General features: G+C 49.9%; 12 protein-coding genes across 12 annotated transcripts; 9 read left to right on the forward strand and 3 right to left on the reverse strand.

Moving 5' to 3' along the window:
- Window positions 1-1,410: 1,410 nt before the first annotated feature.
- On the reverse strand, window positions 1,411-5,613 carry schA (serine/threonine protein kinase SCH9). The gene is made up of 5 exons (XM_026766741.1): window positions 5,544-5,613; window positions 5,362-5,411; window positions 4,832-5,192; window positions 3,071-4,327; window positions 1,411-3,009 (listed from the first exon to the last, which is right to left on the reverse strand). Exons 3-5 carry the CDS (start codon window positions 4,900-4,902, stop codon window positions 1,578-1,580), a joined length of 2,760 nt encoding a protein of 919 aa, XP_026624927.1. The 5' UTR covers window positions 4,903-5,192; window positions 5,362-5,411; window positions 5,544-5,613; the 3' UTR covers window positions 1,411-1,577.
- BDQ94DRAFT_146008 (uncharacterized protein) lies at window positions 5,614-6,677 on the forward strand. The gene has a single exon (XM_026766742.1). The coding sequence runs from the start codon at window positions 6,317-6,319 to the stop codon at window positions 6,503-6,505; it is 189 nt and encodes a 62-aa protein (XP_026624928.1). The 5' UTR covers window positions 5,614-6,316; the 3' UTR covers window positions 6,506-6,677.
- Window positions 6,678-7,244: 567 nt separating this feature from the next.
- BDQ94DRAFT_146009 (uncharacterized protein) lies at window positions 7,245-7,777 on the forward strand. Its single transcript, XM_026766743.1, has one exon. It carries the CDS (start codon window positions 7,456-7,458, stop codon window positions 7,663-7,665), a length of 210 nt encoding a protein of 69 aa, XP_026624929.1. The 5' UTR covers window positions 7,245-7,455; the 3' UTR covers window positions 7,666-7,777.
- Window positions 7,778-9,551: 1,774 nt separating this feature from the next.
- Window positions 9,552-12,162, forward strand: BDQ94DRAFT_146013 (chromatin remodelling complex Rsc7/Swp82 subunit-domain-containing protein). The gene is made up of 3 exons (XM_026766744.1): window positions 9,552-9,876; window positions 9,968-11,039; window positions 11,091-12,162. Exons 1-3 carry the CDS (start codon window positions 9,828-9,830, stop codon window positions 11,692-11,694), a joined length of 1,725 nt encoding a protein of 574 aa, XP_026624930.1. The 5' UTR covers window positions 9,552-9,827; the 3' UTR covers window positions 11,695-12,162.
- BDQ94DRAFT_53122 (uncharacterized protein) lies at window positions 11,806-12,162 on the forward strand. Its single transcript, XM_026775986.1, has one exon. The coding sequence runs from the start codon at window positions 11,916-11,918 to the stop codon at window positions 12,111-12,113; it is 198 nt and encodes a 65-aa protein (XP_026624931.1). The 5' UTR covers window positions 11,806-11,915; the 3' UTR covers window positions 12,114-12,162.
- Window positions 12,163-12,442: 280 nt separating this feature from the next.
- BDQ94DRAFT_146016 (ESCRT-III subunit protein SNF7) lies at window positions 12,443-14,023 on the reverse strand. The gene is made up of 4 exons (XM_026766745.1): window positions 13,494-14,023; window positions 13,219-13,423; window positions 12,948-13,156; window positions 12,443-12,890 (listed from the first exon to the last, which is right to left on the reverse strand). Exons 1-4 carry the CDS (start codon window positions 13,666-13,668, stop codon window positions 12,811-12,813), a joined length of 669 nt encoding a protein of 222 aa, XP_026624932.1. The 5' UTR covers window positions 13,669-14,023; the 3' UTR covers window positions 12,443-12,810.
- Window positions 14,024-14,087: 64 nt separating this feature from the next.
- Window positions 14,088-14,872, forward strand: BDQ94DRAFT_146017 (nuclear telomere cap complex subunit Ten1). The gene is made up of 2 exons (XM_026766746.1): window positions 14,088-14,342; window positions 14,469-14,872. The coding sequence occupies exons 1-2, from the start codon at window positions 14,257-14,259 to the stop codon at window positions 14,818-14,820; spliced, it is 438 nt and encodes a 145-aa protein (XP_026624933.1). The 5' UTR covers window positions 14,088-14,256; the 3' UTR covers window positions 14,821-14,872.
- Window positions 14,873-16,083: 1,211 nt separating this feature from the next.
- Window positions 16,084-18,880, reverse strand: BDQ94DRAFT_146018 (MFS transporter). Its single transcript, XM_026766747.1, has 4 exons — window positions 17,888-18,880; window positions 17,452-17,828; window positions 17,120-17,396; window positions 16,084-17,056 (listed from the first exon to the last, which is right to left on the reverse strand). Exons 1-4 carry the CDS (start codon window positions 18,223-18,225, stop codon window positions 16,333-16,335), a joined length of 1,716 nt encoding a protein of 571 aa, XP_026624934.1. The 5' UTR covers window positions 18,226-18,880; the 3' UTR covers window positions 16,084-16,332.
- Window positions 18,881-19,317: 437 nt separating this feature from the next.
- BDQ94DRAFT_146019 (uncharacterized protein) lies at window positions 19,318-19,754 on the forward strand (the record flags this gene model as incomplete). The annotated part of the gene is made up of 1 exon (XM_026766748.1): window positions 19,318-19,754. A coding segment is annotated over exon 1 (206 nt), but the record flags the coding sequence as incomplete, so codon positions are not given.
- Window positions 19,755-19,757: 3 nt separating this feature from the next.
- BDQ94DRAFT_53157 (uncharacterized protein) lies at window positions 19,758-20,152 on the forward strand. Its single transcript, XM_026775987.1, has one exon. It carries the CDS (start codon window positions 19,815-19,817, stop codon window positions 20,118-20,120), a length of 306 nt encoding a protein of 101 aa, XP_026624936.1. The 5' UTR covers window positions 19,758-19,814; the 3' UTR covers window positions 20,121-20,152.
- Window positions 19,997-20,606, forward strand: BDQ94DRAFT_146021 (uncharacterized protein). Its single transcript, XM_026766749.1, has one exon. The coding sequence runs from the start codon at window positions 20,210-20,212 to the stop codon at window positions 20,459-20,461; it is 252 nt and encodes an 83-aa protein (XP_026624937.1). The 5' UTR covers window positions 19,997-20,209; the 3' UTR covers window positions 20,462-20,606.
- Window positions 20,607-21,678: 1,072 nt separating this feature from the next.
- BDQ94DRAFT_171602 (putative 3-beta hydroxysteroid dehydrogenase/isomerase family protein) lies at window positions 21,679-23,247 on the forward strand (the record flags this gene model as incomplete). Its single annotated transcript, XM_026771804.1, has 3 exons — window positions 21,679-21,904; window positions 22,005-22,647; window positions 22,707-23,247. 3 exons carry the CDS (start codon window positions 21,679-21,681, stop codon window positions 23,245-23,247), a joined length of 1,410 nt encoding a protein of 469 aa, XP_026624938.1.
- Window positions 23,248-23,376: the final 129 nt, after the last annotated feature.

Below are 23,376 nucleotides of genomic sequence, written 5' to 3' on the forward strand. Positions count from 1 at the left end.
TACTAAGTAGTAGATTTATACCCTATTTAGTAAAGTCTGCTAGTGGTGATCCCTTAACCCCAAAGCGTGAGTCAGGAAGCGCACCAGAGTACTTTCATTGGTTGTTTGGTGTTCCTGTCTCAGAACCTTCACACAAATCATCACCATCACTACTTACTACTTAATTTATTTTAATCCAAATCTAATTAGCTATCACACTGATCACATCATCGTCGCATTTCAGCTCGGTATTTTGGTTTGGTTTTGCTTATTTTATTTATTTATTTTATTTTTTTATCCCACTGTAGGGTCTAATAGTGTATTATTACTGTGATCTGACACTTTAGTTCCAACACAACTGAACAAATATATAAATAGTTACAAAAGAATCCAGCTGAGCTCAGCGCGATCAGATCAACTGTTGGTAGATACTACTACCAATCATGTGAATGAAATAATGTACTCTTTCCGTGTATGTCAGACAATGTCTCGTTTCAATGGAGATTCAAGTTTTTAGTCATATCTTGTCTTGTCTCAGGGACAAAAATAGGTCTGGCCAGTGCATTGGTATCCATCATCCATGATTCATGGCTTTAGTACTTGGGTTCATTGTTGAATTGTTGGGTCGGTTTCATCCGAGTCTCCATTAAGGGTCGGGTCGGGTTGAGAAGATCTATCTAGATAATTTTAGATCGGCTTTTGTACGGGTAGACTATCTAGTGATATCTAGGGGAAGGCGGTGTTCGTCGGGCACAGCTTGTTCCGATTGATAATGGATGTGTTTCAGATGGTTATTTGTGCCGTCTTCGTGGGTTTTGGGTCTAGGGTTGACCTGGTCCTGGTCTGGGCTTTCTCTCTGCTACAGGCCGCTCGCTCACCGTCCTGTCGTCGGTATCCAGGATAGCAACTACAAACCGAATACTACGTAGATCTAGAGCAATTCAAAGCAACTCGTGTGTATTGTTGGCAAATCTAGCCAACGGCCATTCTCAAGCAAGCGTCCTTCCTGCGCCATGCTGCCGGATAATAACGCCTCGGCATCAACTCTCCACTATGTGTGTTTGTCACTTATGCTCGTAACTCCCCGCATGCGAAAGACAAGGATTCGGGAACAGGACCAATACGAGTTCGCAAAAGCTAACCGCAAAATCAAGGCAGCACGTGGATCGACCGGCGATGGAGCCAGACGACTGCCGGATATCACAAGGTTTGACGGAAGAAGAAAGTGCAAATGTGAGGTCAAGTATTCGTGGACCAGGCTCATGTCCCTTCCGCGCAGGCCAAGCCTGATCAGTAAGTATATCCAACCATCTATCCAGATGACCAGTGAAAAAGAAATAAGACATGGAAATCGCAAATTGAGATAAAGATATGAAGAGAGCAAAATATGATCAAACCACTGCGGGGGACTAATACTGCTGTTACCATAGCAAAAAAAAAAAAAAATAAACAAAAGCTAAGGTGTAAACCACGAATAGCAAACCAGAAACGAAAGGTAACAACAGCTAAGCCCTATTCACCCACGAGGGCATGTACAAAGCAAAAAGGTTCAAAAATAGTCATAAATCACAACTCCATTATCATGCATCAGGCCATAATCACATGTCGAAATTGTCATCAACGTTGAAGATACCGGGCTCGCCGCCCTCGTGTGTCCTCTGTACCCCACTCATGCGGTGGTTAGCAGTGCTTGCCGGCTGCTGAGGTCGTTGCCAAGTCTCAGTGTCCTCTTCCATGTGGTCACCAGGCTCATTGGTAAAGTGGTGATCCATAGAGCTTTCGTTAACAAAGGTGAAGCCTTTGAAGTTGGCTTGCAGACCGGGAGACAACGGCGTCGACGCCGGCATGAACCCATTGGCGATTGCAGCTGCACGGTCGTTGAGTGAGTTGTTGGTCTCGAGCGCATTCGTGAACTCGGGATCGAAGTTGGACGTGTCAGTGTCGGACTTGAGCGTGGGCTTGAATGGAGGGATCACCTCCTTGCGGCCCAACGCCTGCCAGTCGACGTCGTCGAAGAATGGGTGTGCCATAAGCTCCTTCGCATCGCCCTTGGCACCAAGGCGGTGCTTGGGGTTCCGGTTAAGCAATCCCTTTACGAAGTTCCTTCCCTCCGTGCTAAGAGCATCCCGGGGGAACCGAACTTTGCCGAAGGCGATATTCTTGTACATCTGCTGCGTGTCCTCCGCGTAGAATGGGCTCCAGCCACAGCACATCTCAAACACAAGAACTCCAAGAGACCAGAAATCGACCATCTTGGTATATCCCTGTTCGTCAAGCAATACTTCCGGAGCTAGGTACTCGGTCGTACCACAGAACGTATTCGTCGTGTCGTTTTGGGTCAAGTTGGCCTTGGAGAGACCGAAATCACAGAGCGCGATGTGACCATTCGCATCGAGCAGAATGTTCTCCGGCTTGAGATCCCGGTAGACAATATCGTGATCATGAAGGTGCTGCAGAGCCAGAATGAGCTCAGCAATGTAGAACTTCGCTCTGGCCTCCTGGAATCGCCCTTCCTTCTGAAGATGCCAAAATAGCTCACCACCGGACATGTAGTCTGTGACAAGATAAAGATCGGTGGGTGTTTGGAAGGAGAACTTCAGGCCAACGATGAAAGGTGAAGCCGCCATGGCGGTCCGGACCAAGATATTCCGCTCTCCCAGAGTATGTGCGACCTCCTTCTTCTGGATGATAACCTTCTTCGACAGGACTTTCATTGCGTAGATACGACGCGTGTCCTTCTTCTTGACCTGATAGACCTGGCCAAACGTTCCCTTACCGATGAGCTTGAGGATTTGGAAGTCGTTCGGCCCAACCTGCTTCTTTTCTGTCCTCTCGAAGCGCATCTCCATGTGGATCTCCCCAGACACCTGAGAGTCACCCGCGCCACGAGACTTCAGAGGAAACCACCCTTCTAGCCGGCTGTTGTCGTCCTTCAGGTTAATGCAGAGGCGTACATGACCCAAGAACGCTTCCTGATCCTTGCGATCATACACCGAGACATCTACCTCTGACTGATCGCCAAAGACATCACTAAAATGTGATAATTAGCCACATACTCTTCGTTAACGGGCAAACGGGAGAATGAACGTACAAGACCGCCTCGTGATTCCAATGCGGGTCGGTTACTGGGGCACGTCCCCGGGGCTCACCGTCGAGTGCGCTGTTGTTGCTGCTTTGCCGACTCTTCATGGGTATCGCCATTGGGCGTCCAGCCTCACGGTCCGACTTCTCTTGCTCTTTCTGTTGGCGTTCCAAGGTAGCCGCTTCTTCGTCCTGAGCGCTCTTTGAAATGACCTCATTCCACTCAAAAACGCAGACGACGTAAGGGTCGAACCCAGGTCGGAGCCCTCTGGCTTCGGATATGTTCACGTAGAGCTTGCCCTTCAGCGAGGCTACTGGGGGACCAGTTGGTGAGGGAGTATCTCTTTCCGGGGGAAACGCTTCGTTGAGCTTGCCAGCGATCTCGTCGGCTGCATTCGCCGATTCCTCAGACGGCGGCTGGGCAGGTTCCGACGGATGAGGGGATGAGGTGGGCGGCTTCTTGTCGGTTTGCGAACCTTCGTTGGACATTGCTCGAGGAGTAAGAGGAGGTGTACTCTTTAGACGCACGAGATCCGACACAGTTCCAGTTAGCTTCGCCAGGTTCTCAGAAGACATAGACACATGTGGTTTTTCGTGTTCGAGAAGGGGAGCATCCGGCAAACAGAACGCATCTGAAGCAGGAAGAAGGGAGGGATTGGAGAAATGGGAGGCAAGGACTGGATCGTCAGAGACGCTTGAGACGGGAAGAGAGGTGTGACGGCGGGATGTTTGTTCAGGAGAAGACATGCTTCCGGAGGGGGAAAGGTAATTCTTCAAAGTATTGAATATGGAGCTCATGCCCTTGTCTGGGGCAGAGGAGCCCAGTTCAGCCTCATCCGATTCTTTCTGTAAAAGAGAACAAGCGGAGCTGTAGGGGGGAGTAGGCAAATTCGTAGGGGGCAACGTTTCCGGCTGCAATGTGTGTGTCTCAAGGCTCTGGTCCGGCGAAGCGGTAGAAGACTGGGTATCCGAAGCCTCGGGGCGCTCCATCATAACGAAAGAGCCCGAGGGTGAGGAACCTCGATCCCGTGTCCCTGTGGGGGACGTATCCGACTGGGGGTTTTGCGCGGAAATAGAAGTCTCAGAAGAAGACCGGGTGTTTGAGGAACGGGACTTATCACCAGAGGGAGAACCAACCTGGAAATAACTGGAGTTTATGGAAGGCAGACGTTTGTCCGCTAAATCGGGCTGTGGAGTCGAGATCCCGGTAGGAGTTGGACTGTTGGAGCCGATTTGATCTTGATTGTCGTCTTCTTGCGTACCATTGCTAGTGCCCGAGTCAGTCATGATTCGAACTCCGATTGATGTTAAAAAAAGGCACGACAGCAGCGCCATGGTGGTCGCCATTGTGCTATGTATGGTGGACTAATAACGCAAGACAAAAAGCATGTGGCAAGCGCTTCACAGTATAGCAGGGGTGGGTGCTAGGTATTAAACCTGCCATCGAAAGAGCAATGAAGTGGCAGTTTTCATGCATAGCAATTTTTTTCTCCCTTCAGCCTGTGCAGCATGTAGTCATTGCTTGTCGCGGATGACTTCCGCACGCGACATGATCCATGGGCAGCGCAGCAGAAACCGAGGATGGGAAGCTTGCATGCTAACCATGACAACACATTGAGGGCTGAAGTATGGCAGTCATCCGCCGTTGAGCGAAAACTTCGCACCAAGCTCTTTCATCCTTTTTGACCACACGCTCTCTTGCCACAGCCGGCATACGATGAAATCCAGACCAAAAGCGAGAACGAGGTGAAAGTCGCAATACTGAACTCACCTCCGGGATCTGGGCTGCTTCAATGAGTCCGCATCTCCATGCGGCCCTAGTCCACTCTGAGCAGCAGCCATCTTTATGTTTCCATCCGACACCCAAAATTCACAACTAGGAATACCGAAGGTCGAGTTTGTCGGTCGCGCCGCTGCGATAGGAGTAGTGATGTCAAAATCGACGAGATGACTGAGGACAGGTTGCTGAAGATATGACGTCTTTCAACGACGAGCTGAAATGTGAGAATTTGAAAAACGTGAGTCAAACGCTGTTGGACGTTGACAAGTCAAGGAAGTTTGCGGGAGGATGAATCCGATCGGGTGCGGATAGCGAAGAGAAGGGAGGGGTAGAAAAGCGGGATGCCCTGTTACTGTTGACAAGTTGTTAGGAGAATAGTGTTGACGGAGCCGTGGAAGGGAAAGTGGATAGAGCTGATGGGGTCAACGGCCAAGGATGCAGAGCGATGGATGACATTGAGGGGGAAATGGGAAGGGAAAAAGGCACGGAAGAGAAGCACAAACCTGGAGGGTTTTACTCACAGACAAAACCCAATGAATTCCCGGGGCGAACTTGAAGAAAGCACTTATGGCTTCCAAGAACTCAATCAGTCAGTCTCGGGCAGGCAATTAATGCCCGTCAATGTGGGCGACGGAGCCTTAGCGTCAATCAGGCGCGGACGGACAAATGGCGGGCGGACGCCGGCGGATGGCGGGTTTCGTACCAGATGGCCAGAACTGATAGGAAGAAACACGAAGGAGGATGGGTTTATTCAAAATAAAAAAAAGAAGTAAACCCCGGGATATATCAGTATACGAAGAGAAAAAGGAAGAAGGTTTAGAAGATGAAATTCGGGAATCAACGTTTGACGGTTAATTCAAATTTGAGGTTTGGCGATGAGGTGGCGTTAAAACGAACCAAACCCCCCAATAGTCATAGACATAAGCTGCCGCTGAAGCCGCTGAACGGGTCAGGGACTGCGGATGGGGACCGTTGACTTGTGGTAACTTTCGCGACCGAGATTCCGGGGGACAAGAAAGGAAGTTGGAAGGCAAAAGCGTGTCAAAAAAGGGCTTGAAGCGTGCAGGAGCTGAGTTACAGGACCTGTTGGGTCATCCAAGCACTGGTGAGGGGGGAGGATGGTTGAGGCTAAACCCAAGGAACAAGCGAGGACGAGAAGAGATGATGGTTAGAACCAGCGATGGCTGTGTATGGAACGAAACACGACAAGAATACGATGTGACCTCCTCTTTTCTTCCCGGTACTTTCTCGTGCCAGGACACAGGTCAGAATTGGTGGTGAAGCCCTTTTTCAGGTCTGCTGGAACTTGCTTATACTATAGGATGGGTCTTATGTGATGACCGGTCAAGGTGGTTTGCTTTGATGACTCTTCGAACCGACACTAGCCTGGCACAGCTTCGGAACGCTACTGGTGAAGGAAGTAGCCTAGTCAAGGGTGCATTGTTGTCTCAAGGCGTCCCTTAGAATTGGAGGCAAATGCCACCCATTGGGAAGGGAACGAATCAAAGGGCGGCAGGAGGCGTAGTAAATGGAAAAGGGAAAAGGCCTCAGACGGAGTGGAGATGGCGATGCTGCTGGCAAATAGACGAAGCGCTGTACGGGATGGAACCACTGGTGAAGTCAACCACGAACCACATCGCTTTGGTGGCTGGAGGCACACAGTAACATTTATCTAGCGGTGATGAGGAGGAAAGAGGAGGGGAACTTCTTGGAACGGATGGAGATGCCTTGGTTGAAGAATGATAAGAGAAGAGAACAAGAAAAGAAGATTCCTGGATGATTGATTCACTACCACTACCATCATCTCTCCTTTTTCCTTATTCTTTTTTTTTTTTTTATTCTGCTGGGGGGTCAGGGTGGTTGAAATAATTGCCTTTCCTCCATCTCCTCCTTTTCTCCCCCCCCCCCCTCCTTCAAGAAAAGATAGATATTATTATCCGTCCACAGCAAAAGGATGACAGTCTCCCAAGCCGCCGATGACCGCAGAGGTCCGATGATGTGCCGGTTTGCCTCCCTCTCCTTCTCTCTTGGGCCCTTCTTTGAACAAGGATGGGCTATCCGCCCGGTGGACATGGATGGATGGGTGGGTGGGCTGGGTGGGAACCGGGAATGCTCGAAAGTCAAGAAAACCCGCTGCATAATTCCAACACCAGTCACTGCCATGGAATGGGTCTGTCTGTTCTTTAGGCTTCTCTATCTTTTCCATTGCCAACTGTGCCTAAAAGTAGTAGTATCTTAGTCAATTATTCCTCTGCCTCCCTCCCTCCTTTCCTCTTCTAGCTCTTCTATACTAGTATATACCTTTTCAATATGGAACGGCAAAGTCCGGCCAAATAATCTACTATCTCACTACCGCATTATCACCCAATAATTCCACCTTAAAATGCAATAATAATGACCTGCAGATACTCTTTGCCCATGTAATAGTCGGTAGAAAGCTTATGCTCCTCCACTACTACCACTACCTCAAAATTCCGGCAAGCATGCCAATAACTAACTCCTCTTTTTAGCTAAAACAGATATCGGTTTCCCTTTTTCTCCTTCTCCTCTTTCCTCTCTCCACCATCTCCTCACGCTAAACGCCCCTCCGACAAGAAGGTAAATAATCATCGAAAATGGCTCCGGAGATCATTTTCTCCGCCGCCACCTCCTCACCTCTCATTATTCTTATTCTTATCCTTTTTTTGCGGTTCCCTCGCGGTTGGACTGGAGTGGGGTGGGGTAGTAGTAAGTTGCTGGTCACCGCAACTGTCATCAACTCATCAACAACCATTGAGATATCTCATCACAGCTCACTGACCCTCTCTTGTTTTGTTGATGTCTAAACACAGTACTGTTGTGGTAGTGATTGGTTTCTTTCCTCTTTACTTGACTAGGGTAGGGGCTTTGAGGTACATGTACAGTACCTCGTTAGGACTATGATTCATACCCGCGGAGAGTCTCTGGTGTATCCCATTAACGTATTAACCAAGGTCATTAAAGTAATTCGTAGCCGGTTCGGATCGACTGATTGCCCGATTAGGTATTCGTTGCCTTTCCGCCCGGACCTCGTTTCCTTATGGTGTCAATGACCGTCGAACGGCGAGCTAGCTAAGCTACACTATGAGCGATAACCTGAAATCAAGTGACATCATGTAGTTTTCCAGACCCTCAGATGCCCCGCGCTTCAGATGTGTTAGCGGAACTACGGGTCTCCTCAAATGATACACAGCCCTGCTGAATGCTATGGGAGCTTTGCAGTCTCTCCATAAACACTAAATATCGATTTACATCGGAGGTAGTAGTATGACCGCAGCGGCATCCTCAACCCCTTTGGAATTCTTCCCAGTCTTAGGTAGTCGAAGCGTTGCATTTCTCCTCTTATCTGAGTCAAACTATCGGCCAGACTGTAATCTATACCTCTCACGGTCAAATCAAGGTGTTCCGGACGATGGGAGATCGCGCGCCCCGAGGTTAGCGGCAATCCCGGGCTCGTCACCCCCTTACGTTTGTGCATCACAAGCTCAGGGCAGCTGTACGGCTGGGAGGTGGTAAGTCGCCGATATGGAGTTACACCATGTCCGTGCAGCTGCCAGATCCAGTAGCATTGTAATGCAGTCGCTGCTTAGGTAGGATCGATTATGTTTCAGAATGGCCTGGTTCGACGGTAAAAACAGCCGGCCGTAGTAGACCGGAAAATGGGGATGGGAGGAGGAGGGGAAGTCCTAAGAATGCCAATCACTGCGATGGTGTAACCGACACTGAGCTTCGTCGTGCAGATAGCAAGTTTTGGTAGGAGCAGCCTCTCCTCAGATCGCCACTTTAGGAAATTGATGCCTACCAGAAATCGCAGGAAAAGATATCCAGGGGAACCTTTTGGTGGAGTTCTGCTTTGTCGTCGCACTCGCCCCTCCACGATCCGCCAATAATAAGCTAACTGCCCTAGTCGACTAGGGAGACCGTCGCTGCATCTGAGGCTACTTGGACACGATCAGTAGGTAGGTCACCTGCAGGCTGCTGCGAGGTTGTGTAAGCGATCTGCGGCACGCAGCATCTGGTCACCACAGACGCTCCGAAAACATCCACGGGCCCACGCTCGATTCCGATACCACGGAGGGGACCGTACCGCGATGGCCTCGCAGCACCAGGCTCCAACACGTTGAAGATTATGTGACGCGATGGGGCCTACCCTCCTTCAAGGTGCATAAGGGTGGTCAGAGTTGAGGAATGCGGAGCACAGCAGTCCTGCTCTGCCGCTATTATTGATGGTGGGGGGGTTTTTTTTTGAGGGGTTCCAGAAGCTCCCTCTCCCACCGCCTCTTTTGCGGACATGTGAAGTTGAGGCCGAACAGGTTATCGCTGTCACATACATACGTCAGTGGTCAGGCTGGCGCATACCTTATCGCTGCAGATGATTCATCTGCTGGCTTGGGTCGTGCTGGCAATGGTTCTGTTCAGCTTCCGCCAGGATGCAAGGCTACCGTACCTGTCTAGACCACATAGCTCTTGTGTAGCGAAAGTCAACGGATGACTGACCCTCGGAGGAAATCCCGCATACTGCACTTGCTATTTGCCGTGTAGTAGTAGGGGTTTAGGGGGGTGTATCTACACGGGGAAGCCGATAACTGTTCAGCGGGAAACGGCAACACAAGATGGCTCGCGCGATCACGAATCAGTTCGAAGGAACGAACCGTCGGCGATCAGCGGAAAGGGACCATGACATCATGGTGCAGGAAGCGCCAAACGGACTCCAGCCTCGATGAGGGTCTCCGATTATCTCCATCATTGGTTCGGCACGTGGCTGGAACAACTCTATCTGCCTCAGGCATCAGGGGTATCTTTTCCAATCACGTGATGCTAAACCGGGGACTCGGAGAAACCTAGTCCCGTCTGGCTCTAGCGCGAATGGCTGCGGAAAGGAACATCCCCAAGGGCCTCCATTCAGCTCTGTCGCTCCAGTAAATTCAGGTCGGCGTTCCTTGCCCATCTTACCCATTCACCCGTCGGTATGGCTAGGAAACTTCGTGCGGCTGCTCAAGCAGCTGCGCAATCAATGCGTACGTGAACCTGCTTGGTTTCCACCTCAACCCTATCCTTGGCCGCCGCGGCCTCGGTCGTCACGGACGCGAACAACTAATTACCCAGTAGGGAATGCCGCCCCTCCGCTCCCCGATGCCTCGGACGAGGAGATGATCGAAGCACCCCCATCGCGTGGATCATCGCCAGCGATGGAAGATCCAGGAGATGCTTCGGATAAAGATCCTGAGGCGGAAGCCCAGGCAGAACCCAGCCAGGAGGAAGAGACAGCTGCAACACCCGCCCAGGATTCAAACCCTCCATCGCGCGGCGACACTCCTTCACGCATGGGTGGCCGCATGTCAGCCATCCCGCGAAAGCGCCGCATAGGTCGTCCCCCGAAGAACCGTCCCCCAGACTGGGATGCGCCTGATGACGGCGCCCCTCAGACACCGATCCATACGTCCACGCCGGTCAAGCGCAGGCGTGGTCGTCCTGCTGCTAGTGGTGGAAGGTGGGCACGTAACCGGGGCCCGTCGCATGTTACCCAGGTTCCGATCGACAAGGAGGGGAACATGATGGACGTTATCGACGACGAAGTTGCCCTTCCAGACGACCCGGAGGGCGAGACAAAGGTGGACAAGAACGGCAATCTACTGGGCGATCGAGAATATAGGGTCCGTGTGTTTACGATTCTCAACCGTGGAGATCGCAAATACATGTTGTCTACTGAGCCTGCGCGATGCATTGGTTTCAGGGACTCGTACCTTTTCTTCCAGAAGCACAAACTACTGTATAAAATCATCATCGACGACGAGGCGAAACGCGACCTCATTGAACGGGAAATTATCCCCCACTCTTACAAAGGCCGAGCTATCGGTGTCGTCACCGCTAGGTCTGTCTTCCGCGAATTCGGCGCAAAGATTATTGTTGGTGGAAAGAAGGTCACCGATGATTACCATACACAGGCTGCGAGGGAGCGTGGAGATGTCGAGGGCGAACTTGCCGTCCCTGAAGATAAGCTCCCTCCTCCAGGCGAACCTTACAACAAGAACCAGTACGTAGCCTGGCACGGTGCCAGTAGTGTCTATCACACCAGCGCCCCGTCGGTGCCTTTGCCCACCGGAAAGGCGGTGGATTCGAAGAAGCGCAAGGTCACGGTTACTGGCGATAACTGGATGCTCGAACATGCTCGAGAGGCAAGGTATGTGATGACAAGCCTGTCTGACACTCTAGTGACTAACTTTACATGTAGCAACTTCAACTCGCTCATATCGCTTGCGCGCCGCGAAAACCTTGAAGGACAGTACGACATCCATACAAACGTCATGCAGTATCCCAAGATCATGCAACCGACTCATGCCCGCTGGGAGCGTCTGCCTCCTCCCGACCCTCGAGTTGCAACCAAATTAGCTCAGGGCATGTCCACGTTGAGCCTGACGAACGGCACCGGCGAAGCAGAGCCAGCTGCTGCGGACAAAGAAGCCCAGGAACCCAGCGACAGCCAAACCGAACAACAAACCACCGAGTCTACCCTCTTCTCCTCAGTTCCGGCTGCGCTTTCCCGCCGATTTGCCATTCATGACATCCAGTTCGAATCTTCGCCGTATTCCAACCTGGGCGTTCCCGGCCCAGACGGCGATGTGCACGATCTCGGCTCCAACGGCCTCATCAGTGTCGCAGACTCCGCAAATCCCGAGTTTACGAGCCCCGAAATCCTGGAGGAACTTCCTCCTGAGTGCAAGGAAGCCCTTATCGAGGCGGCTGCGCAAGAGTGGGAATGGAAATCCAAGTGGTGCCACGAAGCGAACGACGGGGCTCGCGCCAAATTACTCAAGAGTTACGCTTGGTTTCCATGATGTGCATGCTTTCTTATCCTATTTTCCCTCTTAGTACCCCCTTTCGAGCCACTGGAGGGACTTTTAACCAAGGTCGTTCACTACCTATTATACCACTTCCCTCGCAGTGGCTTTACCATTCTTCTTTGCTTCGGGGGCTCACGTATACCTAACTAACCAACTGATTATTTCCATTTCACTTCGGCAAACACACACTCAAATGGGCGGGGGTTTCATTCCGGATGGGTTGCGAGAATCATTTACCAAAAAACAGGGAGTTTGAGCGTTTCAATATCTGGAGTGTCGTTATAAGTGGTTACTTCTTTATTACTTTCTTATTTCTATTCTTTACCTCATATCTTATTTCTAGCTTTTGCCGTATATTCTCTTTTATCTCCAAATCTTATCCTCATTGCCATGAGCATATAATTTCAGTTTAGTCTAGACGGATGGGAAGTAAAGGTATAATATAATCAAATAAGAGAATGGTATTTCGATCACTACTAACCTCAGTAGTATCTTGATCGTAAATAATATTTAAGGTTCAATCATCCTCTAGTGATTATCCTCGCAAGACCCCAGGTACCTGTGTAATCGGGTTCCGCTAGGCTTCCATTGTTCTACCTTAGGTTCAGTAGTGGCAGTGGCAGTGGTAGTGTGTATGAATATGGTGGATGCCTATAGTATTCAGGGAATTTGTCTGTCTATAAGGCTACTACTATTTCGTCTGGATTCATGATAATATGAATGGATGGGTTCTAGGCAGCATGATTACTATGAGTAGTAGTAGTAGTAGTAGACAAGGCTGCAGGAGTACATGTGTACGTAATACATTCGAACGAGGTAGAGATACAATTGATGTATTCGTGTATACTGTGTATTAAGGATCAGCTACACAATTCAAACTCTACTAGCCAATGTACTCGACAACAAGAGAGTAAGTAGACAATGATTCATTCCATCATGCAAGGATTCAAGTAATAGAAAGTAACTAACTCCAAGGCCGCAAATAACGCAATCAATCAAAACGGTTGAGGCAGCACATGTTCTTTGACACATATGATTAAAAGAGCAGGAAAAATGAAAGAAACCCGAGTCTGTAGGAATTGGAGGAAAACAAAATAGCTAGTTGGCCAGTTATCCCATGGCCATTTCCGCACGTAGCTTCTCCAGTTCTGCTTCCTCGTCTTCCTCTTCGGTCTGAGGTTTGGATTTGACTGTTGCATGTACGTTTAGAAGAGTTTCATAGTAAAGAGGGAGGGACAGTGGCTTACTTTCTCCATTTGCCGCAGGAGGTAAACGGTTGAGCTGGTCTGCAACCGGCACCGTACCTGTGTTGAGCATCCGCTCGTCCATGGCCTCCTGCTCCAAGCCCTCGAGTTCCTCTTCCAAATCGGCCTCGTCTGGTTGATCGACCAGATTGGTGCTTGTAATGGCTTGTGCGATTTCGGTGCTGAGTTGGTGCTGTTCGCGAAGTGTATCCCTAGACCATAGTCAGTTGCCGTGTTCCCATCACTCAGATGATACCGTAACGAAACAACATACATTGTCTGATCCACCGTATCAAGCGTCATGGAGCCATGGATCTTCGCCATCGCCGCACCAGCCGCCTCCATAGCCTTCAAAGTCTCCTGGTTGATATTCGCCGCCTCAATCGAGTAGATCTGCTGTTCTAGCTGAACGATCTGCGCCGTCGTCTGTTCGAGGTTCTTTTCATGAACCTTCTTCCGTCGAAGGGCGTTCTTAGCCGCTATACAGATCAATAACCCGTTAGACTTCATTTGTTGTTGCCTAGTTGCTGTTTTTCTGCTGTCACCTACCGGCCTTGTTTGACGTTACGTTCTTCCGAGCAATTGCATCCTGCTCCTCCATCAGATTCTCCAAATGCTTCTCGCGCTTTTGGAGCATATCCAGCTGCTCGCGAAGCATGAGGATCGCATTCTTGGGCGCATCTTTCCGCTTCTGAGCGGCGGATCCGCCGAACCAAGACCACATGTTGATAAGGGTGTATGGGGTTTGATTAGGCTGTGATAGAGAGGGGTTGCTATTGCGGTGATCGAGGTTATGCTAGGGACGGGTGATCCGACGTCCGATGGGGGAAGTTGTTGGTGTTGAGTCGGGAAGAAGTGTAACGACGGGTCTGGAATCGGTGGAAGGTGGGATGGGAAGAGATGATGGTCCGTGGCAACGGGGCGGGATCGGTGAGAGATCGCTGGACGGTGTTTATCCTGGTGATGGGTGCGGGAGGCGATCAGCTCCGAGTCACCTAGACCAGGTCGAGCAAGGCAGCGGTCCTTGATTAGCGCCAGGAAAAGAGGGAGAGTGATAAGAAAGTTCGAGACGAGAGAAGAGCGAGCAGAGATGGAGGAGATCCCCGGCCGGATTCAAGTTGGTTTTCCCCTCGTTGGCCCTATGACATACGCGCTAAGCCTATCGGAGTGGTATGGTCACGTGCCTTGGGGTCACGCCGGTCATCGTATTTCACTGGTATTATTTATTGATTGCCTTGTGATCGATCATTGCGGCCCTCGAGATCATTCGTCAATATAATGGCCTCCTTATGAAGATATCTGACTTGCTGGAATGAACGCACCTCTTCCTTCTACGCGGGCGTTCCTCTCCGATCTACCTTCTCATCCAGTTAGCTCGAAGGTTCGATTTCTCGGTTGGTGCGTGGAGTTCCTTGTCTGTCTATGTGTGTATCTTACGATTTTACATGCTGCATACCGTAGACTATCTAGAAATGCTTCTTCACTTGTTCGGGAATATAGTAGTAAAGAGACTGATTTTCTCAGTGTGAGGACATACAACATCCAAACGGGGCACCTCATCCTCGAACACAACTATCCGCGTCAGAAACCACCGCTGGAACCACCCTCTGTTGCAGTTGATATCAACGCGGTGCTGGAGACAGTCACGTCAGAAGAGCTGTCCGTTGGCGCATGGGTGAACGTGCTTGGATATGTAAGGAGGAACAGGAGAAGTGATGATGATGATGATGATTCTGCCGTCCCGGATTCGAGTCCAAACCCAGTGTATGTGGAAGCCGTGATGCTTTTCCCGGCAGGCGCCGTGGCGTTGGGAGAGTATGAGCGAATCCTGCAGGAAGCGTTGAGCGTGGAGAGGAGGATGCGGAGGACAGGCTGATAAAATATCTTATTGATTAATGACTAGTAGCAATTATACAACTTTTTTTTATGTGCTAAACTATAGTCCCGAGATCTTCAATTCCTTACTTCGTGACTATCTTTAGGCATATGTATATATCCAGTCTGTATTGAACAACTGGGCCATTATTATTAGTAATTGTAAGAATATAGAAGTTAAACTAATATCTTTCAAAGAATAATATAAATTAAACAATGTGGGGTTTTCCGGACCGTCACTAAGAATTCGAATACGAACTATAATAAACTTACTATATAATAAAGACAAAGATCGTCTATATCTAGTGAACCACAGAATAGACTGATTCTTGAAGGATCAGTGATCTATTAATAATAATCCTTATTTTATATCTGTTATAAAGAACTAGAACAGCTATTAACAATTATTCCATGATTTTATTAATTGCATACATGTTGACCCACCTCTGGGGGTATGTCGGTGACACCGGCCATCTGGTTAGAGGGGAGTTCTTCATAATTCTTTCTGCGTATTCCCATGAGCCTGATAAGATATAGTAGAGCATACTTGCGGTGCTGGCCTGCGTCGAGGGTGAAGTTGTAATAACCATTCTCGTTACACTGCGTCGGCACTAAGGTGAGATCGTTTGCTCCTTGGTTCTTGAGACGCAATGAGGTTAAACCATCAAGGGCAATCTCCGCGCGGATTTTCCCATTTCACTCACTAATGGAACACTTTAGAGTCGGTCTTGTCAACGAGTCATCTTCCTTGTTGAGCCTTTCGGCCATCTCGTTCAGCAGTCCTTGCCAGTCTGCAAGGGTAGTAGAAACTCGCATCCTGCACTCCGGGGCGATATGCTTAATACCGTATCTATAACTTTCTTCCAGTTTCTTGACATGCGTTGGATCTGATTCGCGGTTCGGATAGGGGCTTTCCCAGGACTCGTCGAGTTCCCGGACATCGAGTAAGACTGTGCCCAAAAATGCTCTTTGTAGGTTGTTCTTCATTTCGTCATTAAGGATTTGAGCACTTTGCTCCTCTTCCTTATCCTCATCCTTTAGACAGGGACTAAATAAATAAACTCTGTTAATTAAGGGGTTTATCTGCTAACACATTCCCTTTCATAGTGACGAATGTGCGTTTAGCCGGCAGTTTGATTATAGCAAGCTGACTGTCTCAGAGAGAGATGATAATGTGGTTTCCGTGAGTTTCGGATGATTATCTGGGCAAGACTTTAACCTTGGCCGGTCAAACCAAAGGGCCACGGGCGATGCTGGCTGGCCGGCTCGAGTTATCAGCCAAATGTCTAGGAATAAGCTAATGAGAGAACCACAAATTGAAGAAAAGGTGTATTGAAAGACTAAATTGCTAGATATATACCCAGTTTACCCGGACAAATATTTCCTTCGAGTGAAAAGTCAGGCTTCCAATCCAAACTCCTACTGTGCAAGGATGCTTTTCTGTGCAAGGACTCATGTATTCCTGCACTTATTGTCGATTATTCACTGTTACCAGGTTCAACCATACACCTTCTTATACCTCCATCGTCTCCTCCTCCGTCTTCTCGAGATTTGGCACCTGCTGTGTTTGGCGTTGGCGCTTTCCCGCCAATCGCTGCTTATCCTCCTGCATCCGCCGGATGAGCACGCTCTTCTCCCTGATTTTGTACCCATACTTGTAGAAAATGAATGGGATCGGAACGATAGCCACCTCGAGCAAGCCCAAAAGCGTCCCAGACCAATTGGGACCAATACCGGCATACATATACGTTCCAACAAGGGGTAAGACACCACCTAGGATACTGCGGATCACCGAATTCCCTGCCAGCGCGGACGCTGCATACACCCCGTAACTACCAGCCAGGTAGTTGGTCGCGTAGATGAAGACGCCCGTGTTGCCTGTACCGAAGAGTACACCGGCGAGAATCGGTACAATCCAGGGTATCGAGGCGGGCGAACAGGTCCAGGCGAACCACAATTCTCCAGCTGGAATCAGGAGCGCGCAGATACATACGAAAGCCACCATTGCCTCCGGGGGTGGCTTTCCCGTTTCGGGGTCCGGTTTATGGCTATTGATCAGACGGCGGATCAAAGGTTCGCTGGAGATGGTGATCACACATCCAGTTCCGATACCCAGGAATGCGAGACCGGAGAGACCAAGTGACCAACCCCGAATATCCCGAAAAACGATAGGGTAGGCTGTGAAGCACAGGTAGAGGATGCCATACACGATGGCAATGTAGATATTCCAAAATATACTATATGAACAAGTGCATTAGCTTTTGGGGTGACAGCATGAGTACTGGTTCGGAAAGACTGACCAAATAGGTTCAGTGACTGCCATGACAAACGGACGGCCGAGGTTTATCTTGAGTAGTTCACTCAGACTAGCCTTCTGTTCGTATCGACACCACCATCGTGAATCGCCCGTTTCTTTCCGCATGCGGGCGGCTTTCTTTTGTAGGATTATGGGGCCATAGGTCTCCTTCATGATACATGAAAGGACCAATGCGACCCCAGACAATATTAGAGCGATCCAATCCATCCACCGCCAGCCCAGGTACTGGGTGACGAAGCCTCCGATAATAGGCCCGAGAACTAGGGCATGGTTAGTTCCAGGTATAAGTTGTGACTGGGAGATGGCTATGCTTACCTGGGCCATTCACGGGCCCAAGACTCCAGACCGACATGGCCAGCGCGCGCTGGTCATCTTCGACTATGTCCGCAACCATTCCCGGCGCAGTGGAGATCATTACACTTCCGAACAAAGCTGCGATGAAGCGCACAACCAGCAGGGTAGCAAGGTTTTTGGCGAGCGCGCAAGGTATGATCAAAACCGTGAAGATGAACAAGCAGGCTATGCAGACCGGCTTCCGGCCGTACAATTCGCTCAATGGCGCCATAAACATGGATCCCACAGCCAGACCGATGAGGTACAAAGTCAATCCCAACGTAACGATGGTGGTGGAAGTCCCGAATTCAGCTGCAATCTGCGACTCTCCCGAGGTGTACGATGTTGAATATAATACGCTGGAAGGGATTAGCGTCGTTATCGCATGATGCGTATCTAGGCGATGCGACAGACTCACATAATCAAAGTGTTGTATGATAGGATGGCGATTCCCATAGCTTTGTAGGGGAACGACCAGTTCTTCGGATTATTTGTGTCGAACTCATCGTCCCAGTCGACTTCATAGTTCGGGTCAGAGGTACCAGTCGTCCCTATAGATGTGACTCTCTGGGCTAGAGAGGGTACCGAGGCCCGAGAGGCGCGCGTAGGGATATGCGCCAGGGCATCCACTTGACCAACTGTGTCCTCGGACGAGCCTGATACTGCGTAGGATTGCGCATATGTAGAGGTAGGCCCCTCTTTGCTATCCCTGGGGCCTGCCGGGGGATCTGATGAAGAATTCTTTGGGGAGGACATGCTTTTCGTGGCGTCTATTAGAAGTCGGTCCGTGACCCAGAGGTGGAAGAGCTCTCCACAGCTGGACCGAGTACAGTCGTTTCAGCCGATATAGACCTCCTAATCTTATTATATGGCTGTGGTGGAGGAGCAATGTGAGGGAAGAAATAAGATAGAGCGCGCTGGAATGCGCTGCAGCTTCTATATAATAAATCGACAAACTGGCCCTTGGACCTTGCGCTCGTGCTCTCGAAACCAGTAAGAGAAGGTATAAGAACTAGTAATCAATGCGACAGGATACCAAGCAGAGAATTGTTCCCAAAATAATCAACACTGAGCGATTTCAAATTGTAGCGCAGCAGACATGGAAAGCAACGAAATGAGCACAAATGCTGGGAATGGAAGATGGCAATTTTTTGGGAGTGATTGACGTTGGGAGTTGCAAGATAAAGCTTAGCGGAAATTAAAATCTGAAACGCACGCGATAATTATGAGCAACTAAAACTAATGAGTCAGTGACATTTGGGGGGAAAAGAGAGAGCGAGAGAGCGAGAACGAGGCAGAGGAAAGACACTCCAAGTGGGGGCGTCGGACGAGAACAGTCGGCAGGAGTGCGACTGATAAGCCCTCGGTTTTCCTCCACCGGATCTTGTTCGACTCTTGCCAAGGAACAGAGAAGAGACAGGTGCTGATGGACATTGCACGAGAACTAAAGTTGATACGTTCACCGCTAGGCACTCAACTAACAGTCATCTGCGTCTTCCACGTTGAGTTGCCAGATCCGCTGCCTAGACGGGGGTGCTGGGGTGTTCCCTAACCGATGATCCGGATACAGTAAAATAGACAGGACATGAAGCCCCTTCTAGCATTTGAATATGGGAATCCATGGTTAGGCGCGGCTGCTGATCCCTATTATTGATCAGTTCAGGGAGGTCGCATGCGCAGTCAGTGAGTCAAAACCCTTCTTAGTCCTTACTATACAATATACCTAGTGGTGCTTTGGGGAAGGGGAAATGCCTCAGTGACTGACTTTTCTTCCAGCACCGACTGGCATGGCGTTACGGTGTAGCAAAAAGATTTCTGAATCAAATCGCGCTACGGCATACGAGGCCCGCCCAATCGCTCTTAGTTCGTACCTAGAGCTGGCTATTCGTCACCTACAGAGTGTGATCTGCATAAGACTCAGTGCGATGCGGAATCATGGACATGCATCGCCATTTACAACAAATGTTTCTCTGCATGGATACCTGTCGTGACTATGGCAGTCACTAGCAGACCCTGCTTCGCCAGACTGATCTACCTACCCCAGGAATCCCTAATTTGCTCCAGATGGGGAGAAAACTGGAGATAAGTCCTGGACGTCACCACCGCATGAATAAGCATCCCCACCGCGGTGGATTTTTTGGCGAAAACGGCGGATGCACAATCGCAAACGAAGCCCAGTCCCCACCACCATGTCGGAAGACGATACTAACTCTGAACGCAGCCAGCTCCACACCAAAGAGGAGAAAGCATTTGCGTCTTTCTTACCCTGAGGGTACCAGTCCACTAGCTAATGTCAAGCACAGGGCGGGGAGGTGTCGAGGCTAAAACGGGGTTGATGCTTGCCCATGGCCCAGTCACAGTCCAGGGCTCGGTTCCGAGTGCCGCCCGTGCCGGTTTGCCGATGGAACTTTGGCAACAACGAGGACGATCCTGTGGGAAACTCTGTTTTGCGATCCAGAACCTCTGCGCCCTTCTTTTTAGGTATCCATGCTGATGCTGGCGGCCACTCCACCACCCAACGGCCCGTCTTCCGAGCGGATGTTGGAGGTTCAGATATGATAGGTAACCATGCCGTCATCTACACTCATCTACTGAGACAAATGATTTGTCTCTTCATTGCTGGCAATTCTGCAGTTCGTGCGCGAGCCTGAAGAGGTGAGTCAATGAGTGCCAAGACCTGACCCATACCACACTTTTGAGGAATGTGAGCATCCGTCAGAAGCATGCTACCGAGAAAGTCATGGATGGTGTCCTGTGTATGTCTTGGTGGAGCTTAGGACCCAGACTATTTTGGGATTCAATTTGCAAGTATTTGAATCCTGGCCCAAGACAAAAAACGGAGTCGTTGCACAGGCCATGCAAGCGATGGTATGCTAGGGTGGCCATAGCTCAAAGGCACGAGGACTACCAACGACAATTAATCTTATATGGATGTCAATGCCATCGAAGGCTGGAGTGGCGACTAAAGAGCTACTTACCAAGAACAACTTAGCTACTCCTGTGTAGAATAATATGCTTTCACCCTTAATCCCTTAGTTAACTGACTAGCTTCATTGTATGTTTGCTAGCTGATAGTCCTCTGCAGGCGATAAGAGTAACAGCAATATAGCTCTTATCGTAATCCCTTTGTACGCGACTCCCAAATCATCTATCTCTATCTCGGCCATATCGTAGAGGAAGAGAGGCAAACCCTCGGAATTGCGGAGATAAGCCCGACCCACTCCTCGGAAAGAAGACCGAAATGGCTGTTGAATCTTCTTCTGCCAGGGAATAACCACAATCGCGAAGTAGTGAACGCTGCGATAGATTTTCTATATGATAACCTCAAGTGTAGTCCATGATACAAAGAATGTACTATATCTCGGTTCTGGTTGAATTGTGCCCAGCATCGGCACACTAGTTGTTATGAATTGGGTGCTTACGGATACCTGCAGCACGCATCGTCCAATAGAAGAAGGTGTACGGAGTACTCCTGGCTGTCTACTAGGAGTATATGGCAGTTGAGATTGGTATATACACCTGCCTTCTGAATCTCAATAATTGAACCATTCGGACATCAATAAATTCCCGGTCACGTTGTCCTGTGGAATAAGGCTCCTAAAACCCCTGACCGCGCCAACCAAATTTCCGAAGGTGTCACAATGAAACGGAGTCGGACCATTTTGCTTGCTTTTGCCCCGACGCCCGCACGTGGAGGGCACCTTCTGCTAATGCAACTCGGAATCAAGGGATGCATCAAATTCGAACGAACCGTTTTATGCTTTAGTGGCTGGTTGACATAAAGAAACTCTCTTCTTGATAGGTTCCTTACCCCTTAAACGAACTTGGTACACCTGGCCAGTGACCGAATGATATGTGGGCCTCACTCGTCTAACCGAACGGTCCAATCCGAACTATTAATCTCCGTTCGCTTGGATTTCTGGAACCCATGGATGGTGGCTTTTAAGGCTTAGCCACGCGAGATTGTAAGTTAGTGATGAGATTTATGGTTAAGCAATACTTTTGTCCTGGAAATACTAGATTGATTCTCAATCATCTTCTCTCTTGCGATAGAATTGCTCCCTTGTACATTGGCAAAGGGATTGATTGATCTACAGAGTGAAAGCGCCAACTTCGCTTCAACGAGCAAGATCTGACTGTCCTTTATCCTGCTGTCTGCATCGTGTACCCCTTTTACTACACGTTTCAGCCTAGGACTGCCATTCCGACATGTTTTCAGAGATCGCCGTTGCCTCCGGACTAGCCGTCCTCTATCTCTACCACGTTAACCGTGGTATGACTGGCACTCCGGAGGAAGTAAGCCGGCTGTCTCCTCATCGTTGGACTGTTGATGAAATCAAAGCAGCATACGAGGATGCCATTCAAAATCCAGTCGACGTGCAGAAGAGTCTTCCACCAAAGCAAAACCGGCGGTATATCGTGGTCGGCGGGTCAGGTGCGTTCTAGCTATAAACAGCATTCGCGTGACGTGGCTCAATGAGCCTATCTTATGCGATTCTCCATATCTTACAGTTTCCAAGCTAACAACAATCCAGGATTCGTGGGAAGTTGGATGGTAAACCATCTGCTCGCTCGCGGGGAAGACCCGTCGGCTATCCGCATTTTGGACCTTGCAGCGCCTCGTCGCGAGATCCTCGACCAGGGTGTCGGTTTCTTCAAGACGAATATTGCCGACGAGAAAGCTGTGGCCACTGCCTTTGCCCAACGTTGGCCTGAAGCTGTCGCTGACCAGCCCCTGACTGTCTTCCATAATGCCGCCGTGATCAGGCCTGGAGAGCGCCTCAAGACTTTCCTTCCCCGTTGCACCAACGTCAACTTGGGCGGCACAGTGAACGTGCTGACTGCCGCAAAGAAAGCCGGCGCAAGCTGCTTTATCTCGACATCCTCAGGATCGGTCAGTCTCCGCAGTCAATCCTTCTGGATCGCACCCTGGAACAAGGCCCCCAAAGGTCATGTTCAGGTAGTCGATGACTCGACCCCAGTCCCTGAAGAACACTACGACTTCTTCAGCAACTATGCCGCCTCCAAATCCAAGGCCGAGAAGATCGTCCGCGCCGCCGACGATCTTGAAGGAAACTTCCGTACAGGCTGCATCCGGCCAGCGAATGGTATCTACGGGATCGGCGACACGGAAGGTTCTCTCACCACTTCATATCTAAGATCCGGCGGTTCCCCTTCGTAAGACAACCCTTGACGAACCTTACAGATAGATCAAAAACTAACGCCAACTCCTCTAGCTGGCTCTCCGACACCATGCAGAACTTCGTCAACGCCGAGAACGTCTCCATCGCCCATCTTCTCTATGAACAACGCCTCATCGAGCACACTAACAGCCCATCCACACTTCCCAATATCGGTGGCCAATCCTTCCTAGTCACAGATCCCAACCCTGCCCCGACCTACGGCGACGTCTATCTTCTCCTTCACACCCTCTCCAAAACTCCCGCCAACTTCCCTCGCGTACCACCGGTTCCTTTCCTCATCCTGTCCTACCTCCTCGAGTGGTACTCCTTCCTGCAGTTCATTTACTTCCCCTGGCTCCCTAGGATCACCGGAGAAATCTCCAAGATGCAGCCTGCTCTCTTCTCCATCACCAATGTGCATTACATCGCGGATGATTCGCGCGCGCGCAAGTCGCCGGAACAGGGCGGGCTGGGATACGCCCCTCCAATCACGACGATGTATGGCATGTGCAAGCACCTCCAAGTTTGGAATCGCGAGGCGGACCAGAAGAAGATTGCGGAGGTCGCAGCCAAGGGCGTTGTTAAATGTGAATGAGGATGGTGTGGATGTGAACTTGGTGGTTCCTCCTAAGAAGTTGTAGTTGATGTCAAATTGACTTGATGCCTGTTTTGTGGGTATTTCGGCAAATTGTATTATTATTGAGGGAAATGACTATTACTTTAG

This window comes from Aspergillus welwitschiae, assembly GCF_003344945.1.
Source record: "Aspergillus welwitschiae strain CBS 139.54b unplaced genomic scaffold BDQ94scaffold_21, whole genome shotgun sequence".
Taxonomy (NCBI): Eukaryota; Fungi; Ascomycota; class Eurotiomycetes; order Eurotiales; family Aspergillaceae; genus Aspergillus; species Aspergillus welwitschiae.

Excerpts from the sequence above, each read along its gene's own strand:
- BDQ94DRAFT_146013 (XM_026766744.1), top strand. The coding sequence starts at position 9,828 with ATGGCTAGGAAACTTCGTGCGGCTGCTCAAGCAGCTGCGCAATCAATG. Across the intron at positions 9,877-9,967 it reads AGCAGCTGCGCAATCAATGC|GGAATGCCGCCCCTCCGCTC; the intron begins GTACGTGAACCT and ends ATTACCCAGTAG. Across the intron at positions 11,040-11,090 it reads GAACATGCTCGAGAGGCAAG|CAACTTCAACTCGCTCATAT; the intron begins GTATGTGATGAC and ends CTTTACATGTAG.
- BDQ94DRAFT_146021 (XM_026766749.1), top strand. The coding sequence starts at position 20,210 with ATGGATGGTGTCCTGTGTATGTCTTGGTGGAGCTTAGGACCCAGACTA.
- BDQ94DRAFT_146017 (XM_026766746.1), top strand. The coding sequence starts at position 14,257 with ATGAACGCACCTCTTCCTTCTACGCGGGCGTTCCTCTCCGATCTACCT. Across the intron at positions 14,343-14,468 it reads AAGGTTCGATTTCTCGGTTG|TGTGAGGACATACAACATCC; the intron begins GTGCGTGGAGTT and ends TGATTTTCTCAG.
- BDQ94DRAFT_53157 (XM_026775987.1), top strand. The coding sequence starts at position 19,815 with ATGGCCCAGTCACAGTCCAGGGCTCGGTTCCGAGTGCCGCCCGTGCCG.
- BDQ94DRAFT_146008 (XM_026766742.1), top strand. The coding sequence starts at position 6,317 with ATGCCACCCATTGGGAAGGGAACGAATCAAAGGGCGGCAGGAGGCGTA.
- BDQ94DRAFT_146018 (XM_026766747.1), bottom strand. The coding sequence starts at position 18,225 with ATGTCCTCCCCAAAGAATTCTTCATCAGATCCCCCGGCAGGCCCCAGG. Across the intron at positions 17,829-17,887 it reads TCATACAACACTTTGATTAT|CGTATTATATTCAACATCGT; the intron begins GTGAGTCTGTCG and ends AATCCCTTCCAG. Across the intron at positions 17,397-17,451 it reads TGGGCCCGTGAATGGCCCAG|TTCTCGGGCCTATTATCGGA; the intron begins GTAAGCATAGCC and ends ACCATGCCCTAG.
- schA (XM_026766741.1), bottom strand. The coding sequence starts at position 4,902 with ATGGCTGCTGCTCAGAGTGGACTAGGGCCGCATGGAGATGCGGACTCA. Across the intron at positions 4,328-4,831 it reads AAGCAGCCCAGATCCCGGAG|CAATGGTACGCAAGAAGACG; the intron begins GTGAGTTCAGTA and ends CTCGGGCACTAG. Across the intron at positions 3,010-3,070 it reads TGGAATCACGAGGCGGTCTT|TGATGTCTTTGGCGATCAGT; the intron begins GTACGTTCATTC and ends ATCACATTTTAG.
- BDQ94DRAFT_146016 (XM_026766745.1), bottom strand. The coding sequence starts at position 13,668 with ATGTGGTCTTGGTTCGGCGGATCCGCCGCTCAGAAGCGGAAAGATGCG. Across the intron at positions 13,424-13,493 it reads CGTAACGTCAAACAAGGCCG|CGGCTAAGAACGCCCTTCGA; the intron begins GTAGGTGACAGC and ends TGATCTGTATAG. Across the intron at positions 12,891-12,947 it reads TCCTGCGGCAAATGGAGAAA|TCAAATCCAAACCTCAGACC; the intron begins GTAAGCCACTGT and ends TACATGCAACAG.
- BDQ94DRAFT_146009 (XM_026766743.1), top strand. The coding sequence starts at position 7,456 with ATGGCTCCGGAGATCATTTTCTCCGCCGCCACCTCCTCACCTCTCATT.
- BDQ94DRAFT_53122 (XM_026775986.1), top strand. The coding sequence starts at position 11,916 with ATGGGTTGCGAGAATCATTTACCAAAAAACAGGGAGTTTGAGCGTTTC.